Source organism: Teleopsis dalmanni, chromosome 1, assembly GCF_002237135.1.
Source record: "Teleopsis dalmanni isolate 2A chromosome 1, ASM223713v2, whole genome shotgun sequence".
Classification (NCBI taxonomy): domain Eukaryota; kingdom Metazoa; phylum Arthropoda; class Insecta; order Diptera; family Diopsidae; genus Teleopsis; species Teleopsis dalmanni.
In genome coordinates, this window is record NC_051846.1 from 115,109,939 (window position 1) to 115,128,471 (window position 18,533).

At 30.7% G+C, this 18,533-nt stretch overlaps 1 protein-coding gene across 1 annotated transcript; it reads left to right on the forward strand.

The window, feature by feature from the left end:
* The first annotated feature begins 6,372 nt into the window (after window positions 1-6,372).
* On the forward strand, window positions 6,373-15,455 carry LOC119673312 (fasciculation and elongation protein zeta-2-like). Its single transcript, XM_038084576.1, has 4 exons — window positions 6,373-6,769; window positions 6,829-7,044; window positions 7,113-7,202; window positions 15,245-15,455. Exons 1-4 carry the CDS (start codon window positions 6,376-6,378, stop codon window positions 15,325-15,327), a joined length of 783 nt encoding a protein of 260 aa, XP_037940504.1. The 5' UTR covers window positions 6,373-6,375; the 3' UTR covers window positions 15,328-15,455.
* The last annotated feature ends 3,078 nt before the right edge of the window (window positions 15,456-18,533 follow it).

The window sequence follows — 18,533 nt, forward strand, 5'->3', positions numbered from 1 at the left end:
AGATCTTCCGAAGAATTTTTCTCTCGAATGCGCCTAACGCCTTCTCATCACTGTTGGTAATTGTCCATGCTTCTGCACCATACAGCAGGACAGGCATGATAAAAGATTTGTAGAGCGTGATTTTTGTTTGTCAGAAGAGGGCTTTATTTCTCAATTGCTTACTTAGCCCGGAGTAACATTTGTTGGCAAGAGTGATTCTTCGTTGAATCTCTAGGCTTGCGTCATTTTTGGTGTTTAAGCTGGTTCCTAAATAAACAAAGTCTTTCACAACTTCGAACTTATAATTTCAGTTCTTTTCGTGGCTGACCTAAATACTGTAAAATTAATTCAATTTAATTTTGAGGTGTATTCTCTGCACTTTAATGCAACAGCGTCTAAAAGGTTCTGTAAGTTCTCTATTGAGTCGGCAATAAGCAGTGTATCATCGGCGTACCTCAAATTGTTTATAAATACCCAGTTAACCATAATTCCATCTGTCGCATCGTGTAGTGTTTCTTTGAAAATAGTCTCCAAGTACATATTGAACAGTAATGATGACAGAATGCACCGTTGGCGAACCCCGCGTTTTATTTCTACTTCTTGCGTGAAGTAACTCTCAATGCAAACATTTGCGTACTGCTCCCAGTATAAGCTTGCTATTATTTGGATATCATTTTCATCTAATCGGCAGTGCTTCAGAATCTCTATGAGTTTGTGAGTCATGTTCCACAGTGTCGAAAATTTTTTTAAAATCAACAAAACATAAAAAGACATCTCTGTTATAGTCACGACAACGTTCTATTAGGACTCGTATTCCATACAAGGCTTCTCTAATACCAAACCCTTTGCGAAAACCAAACTGAGTATCACTCATTTGTTCCTCGGGTTTTGGATAAATTCTATTACGTATATTTCGAAGGAATATCTTTAACACATGACTCATTAAGCTGACTGTTCTAAAATCTGTACATATTTTTGGTGTACCTTTCTTTGGAATCGTAATAAACATAGATTGGAGCCAATCGTTTGGTATCTGACCTGTACTATAAATTTTATTAAAAAATCATGTTAAATTTCGTACGTCATTATCTTTGAATAACTTTACCAATTCTGTTGGTATTTGGTCAGAACCCACCGTTTTTCCTATTTTTGCACCATCAATTGCTTTTTGAAATTCATCCAAGGTTATATGTGGCTCAGCTTTTAGATCGGGTGTCACAGATGATCGGTTGCTCGCAAATAGAGTTTAGATATAACTTTCCCACATGCTAAATGTTTCGTCTTTTTCTGTTATGTACTTACCTTCGTTATCCATAAGTGTGCTTCTCTTTCTTCTATTAGATGTCGTCATATTTCGGATTTTCTTGTGTTTGTTAAATACATCGTACCCCTCTATCTCCTCACTTTCATTTTTGCGAAACTCTTTTGCTGTTCTAAAAAGATCACGTATAGATCTGTGTATATCCTTATATTTGTGAGTATCTTTATTTTTATACTGACTTCTTTTGTCCATTAATGCCAGGATTTCATCTGTCATCCAAATTTCTTTCCTTCTAGATCTGAACACTCCCAATTCATTGTTTGCTACTTCCATTATTGAGCTTTTAATTGTCATAGATATTTCTAAAATGGACATGTCATTGGGTTGTAAACTTAATAACCTCGTTTCAATTTCATTTTCAACTTGCATCCTCAAATCTTGGCTTTTCAATTTCTGTGCATTGAGTTTACTCCTCGGTTGAGCTGAGCTTGTCACTTTGAACTTAATGTTGATTTTAACAGTTAGCAAGTTGTGATCAGATGAAACATTCGCACCGGGGAAGGTTTTTGCGAATTTTATTGAGTTCTTATGCCTTCCAGGTATTGTTTTAAAGTCAATTTGGTTGCGAATGACCCTGTTTTCTGTATCGGCTGGTGACTTCCAGGTATAAAGTCTTCGTTTTGGCAGTTTTTAGAATGTATTGGAAATAATCAACTTATTACTTCTGCAGAATTCAGCCAAACAATCACCCCTTTTGTTTCTTTCGCCTAATGCAAATTTTCTAAAAATAACATCGTCCTTACCTTAATCTATCTTGGAATTAAAGTCACCCATAACCATCACATCTCCAAGTTCACAATCTCCTAGCTGTTTGGTCCGTGGGAGGTATTTCATTTCCCTCCTACCACTCATTACTGGGCCCTCTAAGGTTTACAGCTTCGCCCGAGTCGGTGGAATATAAATAGACGTTATTACGATTTTGGAACCACTCTCTTCAACTGCAACGGTTGTTGCCTGGAACTCTTCATTAGAGAGTTTATTTTCTTGATAATGCTTAATATTGGATTTAATTATAACGGCACTTCCGCCTCTGGCATTATGGCTTGGATGAATAGTATGATAAGTGTTATAGTTTTTAAATTTGATGTTCGATTCTCTTGTAAAATGAGTTTCGCTTATTTGGTATATGTCTATTAGGGTGCCATTAATTTTCGAAAGTCGGAAAATTGCCCGCGGCAACCCCCAGATCGGTTCATTTTACTAAAAAAAAAATCTGTGTGAAATTTTAGTTCAATTGGATAAGTGGAAATGGTGCCCCAAGAGCTTCAAAGATTGGAAAATAACGATTTTTTCCATAAAATTCATCTTTGATTGCTTATATCTCCGACATATTTAATTTTACATAAAAACTGTCTTCCCAAAAGTTATAGATCTACTTAAAATAAACAATTCACTCATACAAAGTTTTTCTGTATTTCTAATATTTATTGAATAAAAGAAAAAATTAGCTGAAATCACCCGATTGCTAGCTTTGAAAGTACTATGAATGTAATTGTCCGCTTCAGCTTTACAAAAAATTTAATATTTGTAAAAAATTTAAAATAAATTCAATATTTCCAAAATTTTATCTTTCAAATAATAAAAAAGTACTAATTCTAGGTTTGTCCGACATAATTTTTATTATTTTAGTTAACGTTGCTGGAGCAAAGTATCCTTATTACCTTCAGTTATTTTTGCGCGATCTATTGATACTCTCCTGACTTCCTTGTCATCACTATCTATATTCAAATTTGAAACGATCTTTTTCTTTGTCTCAGGTGATATATTTAAATCCAAAAAAGCAAAATGAACAAGCTTTGAGCTTAAATACCAAATACAATTTTTTGATATTGACTGAGAATAGAAAGAAGATTAAAATCTTGAAAATGAGCTTTGACTGATGGCAAAGCATTAAACCATACTTCAACATACACTTTAGTAATAAATATACATATAATGCAAAGAGCATTTCCTTCTTCTGTAGATAATTTGAACACTTTTCTAAATAAAAATATTTTTAATACATTGCCCATATACCTTAATGGCACCCTAATGTCTATATTTTCTGTCTGTAAAAGTAATTCTAATTCGTTTTTGTGTTGAATCAAACCATTTGCATTCCATTCCCTTATTTTGAGAGCAATCATTCAGATGCACAGTAATGTTTTTCTTCTAGATTGTCTAGGCGATTTTCCACTGCCGTTAATTTTTCAAGAATAACTGAGAGGACATTTTGCGATTCATCAGGAATATTTATTTTTTGGGCTACGGTGGCTGTTGGCTTAATAGCGATTCTTCGGCTTGCCTTTTGATATTATTTGTCTGAACTGGGACTGGAACTTTATTTGTTTTTTGGTCTCTTAGTTTTGGAAGCTTTTGTGCTACTTCACAACTGCGATATGACGCTGGGTGTTGGTCGCCACAGTTGCAACAGTTTGGGCGAATATCATCAGGTTTTTCACAATTTATAGTTTCATGATTACCTGCACATTTCACACATCTAAGCTGCTTCTGACAGTAGTTTTTGGTATGGAGGAAGGATTGACATTTGATGCACTGCGGGATAAGTTTTGAAGGTATCATTGCTTCTATTGATACTATTGTGATAAGGATTTCTTTGATTTTATGAATTTTGTTCATATCTTCAATTGACTCAAAGGTTAAGATGAACATATCCAGTGGTTTCTTGGTTTTAAATTGTAGTTTGTTAAGTGCGTTGACAATTTTAAAACCCTTAAAACCCTTTTCAGCGAGGTTGCCTACAATATCTTTAGGATCGCATGAGTGATGCAGGTTTTTTGCTGCAACTCTTATTGGTCTGAACTGTTAATGTTCGTATGAGTGCCATGAGTAATGTGCTTCATTTAAAGTTCGAGTTACTTCTCGATAGTTGAATTGAATTATTTCTTGGTGAAGTTTGCCTCATAAAGTTTCTAATTCTGTCTTTTTTTTATTTAAAGCTTCATTATTTTTGGCACTAGTGTGGCTGGTGTTTGTGGACAAGTTAGTTTCCTTTGAAATTATATCTTTTTGACTGTTTAAAAATTTTTTACTTAAGTTTTTGTTTTATTTATTAATTAATTTGATTTTATTTGCTATATCAATTTCATTAGCTGTTTCTCTTATATTTATATCAGTTGTTGATTTACTTAAATGTTTGTTTGTACGTTGATCTTTTATTTTAGTGTCTTCTGTATAATATAGCCATTTAGGCCATTTTCACCAATTTAGTGAATGTCCGTTTATTCCGTTAATTACCGTTTATCGGAGAACTTCGCCGATGTGTTGTGTTAATTCAAATTGTGTATAAAATTCGAATTTGAATTTTGTTGTTTTAGTTTTGATTTACCGGAACGGAATCGACGAAATCAAATTGTCAGAAGTTATTTTGGTACGAAATGTAATCTTTCTAAACACATCTAGCTTAACCCGACCGGACTTATACAACGCGGAATACAGATAACTAAAGCCATCTATTTGGAAAATAATGGATTTCTTTTTACTACACCTAATATAGTCCTTACGATCTCTTATTTGTTATGTTTTAAGTTTCTTTTTTATTTGGTGTGTAATCGAGAAAAGGGGTATGTCTATGTCTCATTGCGCCATGCCATGACATTTTCCTCTAACTAAATATCTGATTGATAAAAAATGGAATTATTTAAGAGAAACGATAATGACTTTATTTGTATTTAAACTTCATGTAAGGCGCGATTGGCGAAAGTTGTGAAGTCATTGAAGATTTGTTTAGAGTTTCCTGAGACGAGAACATTCTGTTATTATTTATTGAAGGGATTTCCTTTTTAAATTTTTATGATTTCAGATGACATACAAGAAGATTTCTATTTTTAAAACCAATTTCCACGATCTCGGTTTTGAATTGCATGACCATTTCTCTTTTAATGTTTAAAATCAAACTTCAAGTTATAATAATTTGATAGCAAACTCCTATTGTTTTAAAAAATAAATTAAATGTAATTGTTCATTATCTAACACCTTTTTATGAACCCTTGCATGCTCTACCATTTTCTTCCAAACAATTATCGGGCTACTACCGGTAATCTTATATGTAAATAGGTTTCAGGATTTTGAGATATGAGTCTTTCATATATCTTTAGGTATCTCTCATTGTGCAGACATGACCACGACTTAACAAAATCAACATAATCGTATTCATCTTGAATTAGATGAAAACATTGAAATATTTGTTTATTGACTTTTATAATATCGATCCTGGACCAAAAATTCTTCTGAGTTAGTACGGAATTTGAACTTTTAAATAAAAATATTGTTTACTGTTTAGGTACAGATTACTAATTTATATACACGCTTCATATATTTCGTGTATTACTGAGTATTTACATACATCGATATTCTATTTCTTTCTATTATATGTAATCATTTGTAGATTTCACGTTTGAAATTTGTTACCTAAAAACACAAATGTCTAGTGATCAAAATCGCAGTTATCGCATTTTCTTTATTTAATTATTTAGCTTTTGCCATTAGTAGCATCTCTTTTACCAGACATAAACCAAGCATGCCTGTGAATATTTTTGGATGGATAAACGACTTACCCAATTTCTTTATGGGATTGAAATTTATTTATGCTCATCTGCGACATTTATCACTCCTCCTGCAATTGGGAAATCATCAAATCATATGTACTCATCTTATTCGTGTTTCCATCTTATTCGTGTTCCGTCTTTGTTTAAGTTTTATGATAGGTTGTTTCTTAAGTGATATGATTACCGATAGTCGACATAATCCCAAACGTGCAGCATCTTGTCCGAAATTTAGCGGAAAATCTTAACGATTTTTAAGAAATACTTTTCACGACTTCAGAGAAAGTATGATCTGTTTCTCTCTCAAGTTCTAGTATGTTTATATCAGAGACTCTGCTCTTATGGGAACCAATTTCAGTAAACTCAATGCATTATATTTTGTGTTACAGATTTCTTTAGACTGAGAAATAAATGATAATAAATTGTGAATGGCTTGTTTGTTTTCAGTTATTTTGTTCGAAATGCAATCGGACGAATATTATTAATAGGTCTAAAGTTAACTTTATTTATTGGATTATTTGGTAAATATAAATGTGTTATGTTTATAGAATGTGGTGGACTATTACTGGAAATTTCGGGAATATTTTACCAATAGATTGGTCCAAATCATTTGCACGTCAAATGCATATGCCCACATTAAACTTGGGACAGAAACATCAGGAAGGCAGTTTGGATGTACAAACGCCTGGGGATGATCTCACTAGTGAGGATGAAGCTATTGCCAATGATCTTGATATGCATGCATTAATACTTAATGGCTTAAATTCTGATCATGATGAGCCAATTAAATCTGTAGAGGAAGTAATAAAGGAAATTGATGATATTATGGATGAAGCTGATAGTACAGAAGAGCAAGCGGAGAGATGTGAATCTGAGGTGATAGAAAAAGCAAAAGAAGTTTTAGGTGCGCCACTCTATGCTGAGAGTAAGTACTGATAAGATATTCGCACTATCAGAAAAAAAATGTATTTCTATTTATTTTAGAACTTCAGTATTTAAATACGACACAACTGAACGAGTTGTACATGGAAATGGAAGTTCTCATACAGGAATTAAGTGAAACATTGATTAATGAATTAGCTTTGCGTGATGAACTTGAATTTGAAAAAGAACTTAAGAATTCATTCATTTCGTTGCTTTTGGCAGTTCAAAATAAACGAAGGCAATATCACGTAGAGAAGAAACGTGGAAAATTTCAAGGTTTAAATATTAATAATATCTCTTTATTCATTCCATTTATTTCAATTTATTCATGTGCCTTTTGTTAGGACCGGATCCGAAATATCTTACAACTGTCATACCATATCATTTGGAGAATGGTACACCAAACAACCAATCATTGCAAGTTTTAATAAAAAGTGAGTAAAACATGTTATTTGATTTAAGTAAATATGAAAATTTGAAGATTATTTAAAAAATAAAAAGAATAAAATAAGAAGTTGTAATAATTTCTCAGTCAGTAACAATGTGAATATTAGGGTGCCCCTTATATATTTCTTTTTTAACTACCCAGACTTACTTAAATACAAAATTTCATCTTCCTACGTCAACGTTAACCCATGCCCACAGAACTCTGAAGATTTTGAAAATTGCTGTTTTTAACCCTTTCCGTTATAGATATACTTAAATTAATTGAAATATTAAAATGTTTATGAAATATTTATTAAAAGAAGATAAAATTTCATAGCAGGCAGGATGATTTCTTTTGAGGGTCCCTTTTTTACATTTTAGATACAGATTTCTGTGCTCCTGTACACAGCATAGCAAAAATTCCTTTGCAGTGATCAAACCATGAAAATCTTGCATAAGTTTTACAGCTCTTTCAGCCCTTAAGGGAAGCACTTTCCTTTTCGCCTCCGAATAGGTAACATCTTCAATTTTTAATCGAGAAAATAAATTTGTGCTCTTGACAGACACAAAATCACTTAATGATTTTCCTGCAACAATAAATAAGGCAGTATTATTAACAATATTGAAAACAGTATTAAAAATATTACTATTTATTCATCAGCATCAAAGAGTTATAAAATGGCAATTTCTTCTGACAAATACCAAAGATGTTGTCTAAATTTGCTCAGGGCTGTTTTGGAGATCAATTTGTCAACAGTTTCATATTCCTTAAGCCTCTTTAAAAAGCACAAATCTTGATTTGGTGCCTCTACCGCCAGACTATATCGAAGCCATGGTTTTACATATAAAACCGAAATAAATAAACAGACTTTTTTCGCTTATCCTTGGCACTAATTTTAAACTGGGATTGCAACAAACATATCTTTAAAGAGTAAATAGCTCTAGCCATCCACTTTGCTTGATGCATCGCTTCAGGAGGTCTAATTTTTTTTTTTTCACTGCTTCCTCCCTAAAAAATAATAGATAGTTCAATCAGTTCCCGATAATCGTCACGTCCATCGGTTTTTTGCGGTTTTTGATTAAAAAATGTCAACAAATCTTCTTTCGTTGTATCACAAAAATGTCGTGTGACGATATCAGTATATGTTTCAATGGCAGCAGAATTAATAGTTTTCCAGTTGTCTTTAAACTTTTTGAACAGTGTGATATCGGGGCTACTTGTGACTTGGTGGATTTTTGTTTTGAACACACATTTTAAAATATTTCCCATCAAAGTGAAAAGTGAAAGGTCACCATTTCAGGCATATTATTCTGAAAATCTGATTTTATAGTTTCCGCTCTATCTTTTCGAGTCTGTGTACGAATACGTTGAATAGACGATTTGTTTATCGGAAAATCATCACAGCTTAGGTCTAGTGCTTCTACTACAACCTGAAGTATATAGACAGAATCCTTATGCTTAATTGACATCTACCTAGCGCTGCAACAAACTTAGGCGTCATAAAATTTTTCCTTCTTTTTTTTGTAGTAGTTTCAGAATTTACCATTTGAGAGGTGGATGCCAAGGGTTCCTCAAGGATTGCATTATCAGGGCTGATAAGTTGATCGTGATGTCCTTGCATTTGAATAGAATCTTGCGTAGTAACAGATGACGATAAACCTCCGAAACACATTTGCTCACATCTTTTTTCTCCTAATTTAATTTCCTTTTTAATTTTTTGTCTACACCCGTTAAAAATGTCTTATCTTCTTCTTCAGCCGTTCCAAAGCATCAGCGTGTGCTATATCAAATTATCTAAATTATTCTTAAAGTCGTCCTCACGGCGCTTGTAAATATCTTGTATTTATTTAAAATTTTTTTGCAACTCCCTCCAAGCATGGTGAGGATCCACAAGTTTTTTTACACAGTTAGGTATAGCTCTGGTAGGGGTTCTAGCTTTTTCCCAAAATATAATACACTCTCGAATGACGAGATTAGCGCTTTCACTAACACTAACAGTATGCATTGTTGTTGATAAAGGTACGCTTTCTTTATAGTGGCAAAGAAGCTATATTTAAATTTTAGAGGGTTTTCAAATAGCAAAGAAAGAAAAAAAGGACAATCACAAAAATTTATTTAATTTTATTGAAGTTTAGCTGACCATACAACGCTGTTTCGAGTATTGCCAAGTACTCATCAGCAGTAGTCTTCGGAAATAATCAAATTTTTATTTAATTAGTTCATAGTCCGTATATAATTTGTTTGGACTGCAAGTGCCAGACTTACAACTCGTGCCTGTCAAATTAGAAGCGATGATTAATCGTGTTTATCCACAAGAAGCCAAGGCTGCACAAACTTTCAATGCTCAAGTTCCAGGTTTTATTGTCACTTATTTTTATTTAATTAGTGACAACAACCAAAACACTTGCCGTGCTTTAAACTAGAACGAGCTTATAAACTACAGCTTTATTTTGGAAACACAAGTTTAACGAATTGAAAGTTAACTTTTGGGTTCGCCTATTCTTTATTTCTTTTCAGAGCTACTCTTTTTGTAGAGACATTTTGTAATGCATATTGTTTTACTTACTATATGTAAAGCGACCATTCTGGTGCTTTTTACAAAGAAGCTATGCTATGTTACTCTACAAATTTATTTTATTCGATTAAGAAAATAACTCCATATTTTAAAAATGCAGGATTGCAACTTTTAAAAATACTAAAATTAAATAAACACAATCTGGGATACTATTATTACAAATGTAAGAAAAACTTATACGGTTTACTGGGTTTTTCAAATTTTGTTTACGAGGAAATCGTTTTTTGAACATTATTTTAGCAATATTTAATCTATGATACCTGTTTCATCTATTTTTAAAAAATTGTTTATATACCCTACGCTCGGCTCAACAAATGCGGCACATGTGAACTGTATAAGTATAGTTCAATTAAATGTATTCTTCGTAGTACAATTCGTAGTAAGAAAATGTCAAGTGTGTCTGCAGGATTTAAGTATAAACAGTAATTATATACCGCCTCTATCTAATTAACCATATGAACTTATCTTCATAGAATCACATTTAGAATTTTATTCTAATTTGCCATTTAGTTCATAAATAACAGTGGTTTTAATGACGCTGCTCTATTTTTAAAAGAATGGATTCAAAGCAATTTCGTATATTAATTAGTATTGCTTTTTAATAGAAAAATATACCGTTCAGACCAAAGCTTACCTTGATAAATCCTAACTGACTTCTGCTTCATCGGTAGCAAGCATTGAATGTTGTCTTTCAAAGCTTAAACGTCACTACCTACAGAAAACATATATTGCTCTGGAGGGGACTAGAGCAAAAATTGGAGTTTTTATTAACTAGTCCTAGTAAAATCTTTTTTTCAATTTTTTTTCTTGAATTGTTTCAAAAAATAATATCAGCAAGACTAGAACCGATTATCCACAAAGAAAAACTTATACCTGATCATCAATTCGGCTTTCGGAAAAAGTATTCGACTATACAACAAGTTCACAGAGTTTTTGATAAAATAACAAGTGATATTGACACAAAACAATTTTCCTCGGTGGTATATCTTGATGTCGCAAAGGCTTTCGATAGCGTTTGACATGGAGGTCTTCTAACTAAACTATCCCAGCTTCTTCCAACAAACTTTTACCTCATACTTAAAAGCTATCTACAAAATAGATACTTTTATGTATCTACAGTACAAAGACTCAATCTCCGAACTTAAACAAATGAAAGCTGGTGTACCTCAAAGAAGCGTACTAGGTCCATTACTCTACCTGCTATACACTGCTGATATCCCGATACATTCTGATATTCAAAGTTTGATAGCAACTTTTGCAAACGATACAGCACTAATTGCCGCTAATATAAATTTTAACAAATCCACAGATAACTTGCAGAATTACTTAAACGCTTGAATGGTTCGACAAATGGAGAGTTCAAATAAATACAAGCAAAACAGTTCATGTTATCTACACGAATAAAAAATATGACCTAAAACATATAAAAATTAACAATGATGAAGTTTTCACACACACAAAGGCAAATTATCTTGCTATTACTATAGATAGCAGATTAACTTGGAAAGACCATATCAAAGCTAAAAGCAATGAAATTAACCGTCGCTTTGGACAATTGTACTGGTTACTCTGCTCGAAATCAAAACTAACAGTACAAAATAAACTACTAGTATATAAAACGGTAATCGCTCCAATATGGAAATTTGGAGCCGAAATATTAGGCATGCAAACATGCAAATACTGCAAAGACTACAATCAAAAATACTTAGGACTATCATAAACGCTGACTGGTACATCTTACACTATGACAGTCATCGCGATTTAAAGATACTCTTCGTTGTAGACGTTATCCGTAAAAATAGTAAAAATCACACAGACAGATTACTTTCCATCCTAACACAACAATGAGGCAGCTACCCAATGACGAAACCACACATAATAGACAATTGAAACGCCTATATCCATCAGAACTATTAATATTATAATAACCCATAACTATTTATCTAATATATTCATAGTAAATTCCTATTCTATTTAATTGACTCATTTATTCTATCATCTATCTATTAATTTAATTATCTAAAAATTTAATAAAGCTTCTTTGTCCCTATACAAAGTAAGTCTAGCTTAACAGCAACACTAATACTTTATTCAAATATTAGACTTGTGAAAAGTAAAGAACAATATGTTAAAATATAATATTGTTCAGCTTTTCCTAACCGCAAAAAGCGGATTTGTAGAATAACATAGCATAGCTTCTTTGTAAAAAGCACCAGAATGGTCGCTTTACATATAGTAAGTAAAACAATATGCATTACAAAATGTCTCTACAAAAAGAGTAGCTTTGAAAAGAAATAAAGAAATAGGCAAACCCAAAAAGTTAAACTTTCAATTCGTTGAACTTGTGTTTCCAAAATAAAGCTGTAGTTTATAAGCTCGTTCTAATTTAAAAGCACGGCAAGTGCTTTGGTTGTTGTCACTAATTAAATAAAAATAAGTGACAATAAAACCTGGAACTTGAGCATTGAAAGTTTGTGCAGCCTTGGCTTCTTGTGGATAAACACGATTAGTCATCGCTTCTAATTTGACAGGCACGAGTTCTAAGCCTGGCACTTGCAGTCCAAACAAATTATATACGGACTATAAACTAATTAAATAAAATTCGATTATTCCCAAAGACCACTGATGAAGAGTACTTGGCAATACTCGAAAACAGCGTTGTATGGTCAGCCAAATTTCAATAAAAATTAAAAATTAAATTTTTGTGTTTGTCCTTTATTTCTTTCTTTGTTATTCGAAAACTCTCTAAATTTTAATAAAGCTTCTTTGTCACCATACAAAGAAAGCGTAGCTTTATAGCAACACTAATACTTTATTCAAATATTAGGCTTGTGAAAAGTAAAGAACAATATGTTAAAATATAATATTGTTCAACTTTTCCTAACCGCGAAAGCGGATTTGTAGAATAACATAGCATAGCTTCTTTGTAAAAAGCACCAGAATGGTCGCTTTACATATAGTAAGTAAAACAATATGCATTACAAAATGTCTCTACAAAAAGAGTAGCTTTGAAAAGAAATAAAGAAATAGGCAAAACCCAAAAGTTAAACTTTCAATTCGTTGAACTTGTGTTTCCAAAAATAAAGCTGTAGTTTATAAGCTCGTTCTAATTTAAAAAGCACGGCAAGTGCGTTGGTTGTTGTCACTAATTAAATAAAAATAAGTGACAATAAAACCTGGAACTTGAGCATTGAAAGTTTGTGCAGCCTTGGCTTCTTGTGGATAAACACGATTAGTCATCGCTTCTAATTTGACAGGCACGAGTTCTAAGCCTGGCACTTGCAGTCCAAACAAATTGTATACGGACTATAAACTAATTAAATAATATTCGATTATTCCCAAAGACCACTGATGAAGAGTACTTGGCAATACTCGAAACAGCGTTGTGTGGTCAGCCAAACTTCAATAAAATTAAAAATAAATTTTTGTGTTTGTCCTTTATTTCTTTCTTTGTTATTCGAAAACTCTCTAAATTTTAATAAAGCTTCTTTGTCACCATACAAAGAAAGCGTAGCTTTATAGCAACACTAATACTTTATTCAAATATTAGGCTTGTGAAAAGTAAAGAACAATATGTTAAAATATAATATTGTTCAACTTTTCCTAACCGCGAAAGCGGATTTGTAGAATAACATAGCATAGCTTCTTTGTAAAAAGCACCAAAATGGTCGCTTTACATATAGTAAGTAAAACAATATGCATTACAAAATGTCTCTACAAAAAGAGTAGCTTTGAAAAGAAATAAAGAAATAGGCAAAACCCAAAAGTTAAACTTTCAATTCGCTGAACTTGTGTTTCTAAAAATAAAGCTGAAGTTTATAAGCTCGTTCTTATTTAAAAAGCACGGCAAGTGCGTTGGTTGTTGTCACTAATTAAATAAAAATAAGTGACAATAAAACCTGGAACTTGAGCATTGAAAGTTTGTGCAGCCTTGGCTTCTTGTGGATAAACACGATTAGTCATCGCTTCTAATTTGACAGGCACGAGTTCTAAGCCTGGCACTTGCAGTCCAAACAAATTGTATACGGACTATAAACTAATTAAATAAAATTCGATTATTCCCAAAGACCACTGATGAAGAGTACTTGGCAATACTCGAAACAGCGTTGTATGGTCAGCCAAATTTCAATAAAATTAAAAATAAATTTTTGTGTTTGTCCTTTATTTCTTTCTTTGTTATTCGAAAACCCTTCTATTAATTATCTTATACTATTTAATTTTAAGTTTTCTTTTTTTTTTATCCATTATTAATAGTTCACTCATGTAATTCTTAATCTTGTTTTTGAATTATTATTTGAATTTCCATTACGTAAAAATGTATACTAAATGCTAAATCTTGGCAGTTGTATGAATAAAAAAAAAATTTTCTTGAATCAAGACTACTTTATTACTTTATTACTTTATTTTGAATTTTATATTTTATAATTAAAATATAATTAAAATATAATCACAATACAGTGAAATTTAACTCAATACGGAGATGAGAATTCCATGCTTTTAAATAAAAACAAAAGTCTATATGTACACTATATGTGTATTATATTAATAACATATTTTAATACTTAGCTCCGCGATGATTTCGCAATGATTCCACGATTGTTTTTAATAATATCGCGATTATGCTTTAATTACTGCGCGATGTTTTTGTTTTAATTTTTTATACCTGCATAAATTTCTTTATCAGAAACTTGAGTTTTATACACCATACTGAAGATTGATATGGCGGCATAAAGTATGTTAAAAAATGTTCTATTCTTAGTAAAATTTGTTTCAAAACAAGTATTAATAACAAAAGTAGACAGTTACTGATACACGACAATACTCGCGTTAACAAAAATAAAACGAGTTATTAGGTTATTGTTCTTTAGCGAGCATTATCATTTGACGATTGTTACTGCTGGTTGGGATTGTGTACCGAAAAAAAGTTAAGTCGGAAACTTTTCTTAGATCTTTAAATGCCAGTTCTGTAAAACTACCAATTTTAAACGGTAATAGAGGATTGTCTCAGCTAATTAAAAAGTAACTTAAGAATTACTTAAGAATTATTACAGAAATTTAACAAAAACTAAAGATAAAGTAACAATTAAACAAATAGTAAATTATTATTTTAACAACAAAATCTTTTATGCACCATATAAAATTGCTTCTGAATCGAAGAGACGGTTTGACAACATTCTTTAGTCTGTTGAATTGATTCAGGACACCATTCCTTGACACTATCCAAAAATTCCATTCTTCTATCCGATTGTAAAACACTGTTTCAATAGTGGGGTAAACTAGCGATTGAAAAATGATTGCGTGCTATCATATTTTGTGCCAAATTGTAACCTTTAACCAATGATTACCAAATTTAGCTCAACCGAATATGGCGTATGACTTATGGGGTTTCCTTCAAATGTAATAATAATGTATAAAATAAGTTCTTTTTGCATCATACAATTATTATGCTAATTTATGTTTTGTTTTTGTTTCAGTACTTAAAGCAATAAATGAAGACAGCCCCACAGTGCCGACACTACTTACGGACTACATATTGAAAATTCTATGTCCAACATAAACAAGCATGGGCTAAACAACTAGAAGCTAATTTCAATTCTTAAGTGAAATACAAGGAAAAAGTATTGTATTTAGTTTTAGTCCAATAAAAACATGTATAACAAAATATATTTTTTTTAATTTTAAGCACAAGCAATTAGAATAAATGTTGAAAAAGGATTACCTAAAAAATATACTAATTCAAAAATATTTAACATACAAAGCTTATATAAAAACAAAATATTTATTGTGAATTAATATAGACATATATAATTAATCTCAAATTGCTTATAGATTTTTTTATAAGAGCAATTAAAAAAATTAAAAAAAATTAAAAAAATTAATAAAAATTAATATTAAAATTTACTTCATTTCATGCAAAAAAATTTTATAAAAAATGTGAAAGCAAACAGCAATATTAATATTTTTGATCCAAAATAATTTAGCATAAATAATTTTTTTTACGCGTTTGGTGCAAAAAAAAATTAAGAGCTGCCCATTTCTATTTTGCTTACACTCATTTGCGTAAAAACGTTCAAATTATTCAAAATTTAAAGTTTCATTTGGAAAATTAAAAGAGAAAAATAATCTATTTTGTATAACCGCGATATATATAGTATGTAGTTCATTAATTTTGTAATCCGTTTTGCTTTACGCATTCAATTATAGGAAAGTGTGTTAATAATATTTAAAATGTACATTTCTTATAATATTGAATGATATACACGTATATATGTATATGTATATGTATATGTATATGTATATGTATATGTATATGTATATGTATATGTATATGTATATGTATATGTATATATGTATATGTATGGTATATATATGGTATATATATATGTATATGTATGGTATATATATGGTATATATATATGTATATGTATGGTATATATATGGTATATATATATGTATATGTATGGTATATATATGGTATATATATATGTATATGTATGGTATATATATGGTATATATATATGTATATGTATGGTATATATATGGTATATATATATGTATATGTATGGTATATATATGGTATATGTATATGTATATGTATATGTATATGTATATGTATATGTATATGTATATGTATATGTATATGTATATGTATATGTATGTGTATATGTATATGTATATGTATATGTATATGTATATGTATATGTATATGTATATGTATATGTATATGTATATGTATATGTATATGTATATTCATATGTGTTTATAATATACGTATAAAAGTTTTGTGCTTATACCTAATACCTGCATTAAAATGTAAAAGTTAAAGAGAGCTTTAATATTCATATTTTCTAATAATTTCATATGTAATATTTGAAAGATTCGTAAACACTTAAGTGGCCATGCATTATTTGTACATATAGTTTTATGGATTTATTATAAATTAATTTTTATTGCATTTAATATGGCTTTGAGTTATTTGAGTTAAGTGTTATTTTTTTTCTTTTCTATATATTTTTTTCGCAATTATTGTTAAAATTCTTCTTTCTTGTTATTAGATATTTTTCTTTAATTTAATTTGAAACAATTTACCAACAATAAAATTAAAATCGATATATCTATAAAATACGTACACAATCAATTAATAAATTATAGCATGCTCAGCACATACACAATATTTAAATAAGATTAACTATCTGCTCGAAGGAATATTTGAAAACTACTGAGTTCACAAATATAAGTGTACACATCAAAAGTACTATATTTGTTATAAATGTTTAAAAACCTATGCCACTTATTAACTTAAAAAATCAGTTTTTTAAGAGTAAAATAAAGCAAATCTCTGGCTTGCGAATGTTTTCTTCTAGAAATAAGAGTTTATAAATATCAAAGTCTTTATAATTTTATAACAAGTTATTGCGTGGGTCTTGACTAATTAAAAAATAAAAACACAAATGTTTAATCATTTCACGCTATTCTATATTTCAGTAACGAGGTTAATAAGAACACAATTATGCGAAGCATCGGGATTGACATTTATAGTCGGAATCGTCGCTATTTGACGATTCTTGTTGTTTTTATCTACTTCTGTCTTTATTTAAATTTATTTATTTTTATTGATAAGCTACTTTATCGCCTTCGGTCTGAATAACTTATATAAAAAAGTTTATTTTGTCTTGATTGTAAAAAAGGCCGAATGTCTTTTCAAATTCTTCATCAAAACAATTTCTCATGTAAACGAATATTAAAAATATTTATGAAATGTAATTCAAATGTCCATATTTGTTATCTAACGATGTATTTACAAAATTACGAGCATTGAAATAATTGAAGTATGTACGCAATGCTTATATATAAAAATAAAAACTTTAATATGCTTATTTAATAATTCTTAAAATATTTATTTGATTTATATAGTTTTTTTACAATTTGTATTTGATCGGAAAAATATAAAAACACCTGTTCTGCAATCCAATTTCGATTGAATTTGGTGTTCCTTATTTTTAACGGATTTGCAATAGTTTTATCCCGTTCCAAGTTAAATTCTGTATCGGCTGTTTTTTATGTTGAAGGTATTTGAGCCAGTGCACTTGAGCATTTTTACTCTATTTTCAAAACCCCTCTTTACGCATTGACTGGATTATTGTTTATCATTTCACCAGATTAAGCAATAATTGACCTCAGATCTGCATACCTACTCGAGGAGCCTGTAACCATTCTGAGATTTCATAACGCGGTATTGGTAAGTCAGTCAGTTTTCGCAAATAATTTCAGGGCTCTATCCTTTATGTATTTTTTGATTGGATCAATGTTGAGGTCCGTGAGGATGTCATTCGTCGTAATGTACCATGGTACTTTGAAAATTCTTCTCAGAGCCTGTCTTTGTGCAATTTCTAGCTGGCGAATAGTAGTGTTTGAGACTTTGCTAAACGCTACACATCCATATAGAAGTATATAAGAAATAAAAAATATATCAGTAAATAATATAAAAATATGATTGCTCTCGTTAGTTCTGATTTTATAAATCTAATTAGCTTTAGTCATTGTTTTAGTATTGTGCGTTCCGGCCCTCTAACATTGTAGAAAAATTGTTTAATCTTTGGACGAAACCATTCAGATGAGTACCAGTTGTCTATATTCGCCGATTTTATTAATTTGCGATGTTGGAAGCCATACCAAGCTCACACAATTCTAGCCGTAATTTCTCAATTTAGAGTTGATATAGGGTTTCAGTCAGTTTTTTTTTAGTAGGTTCTTTTAGATTAG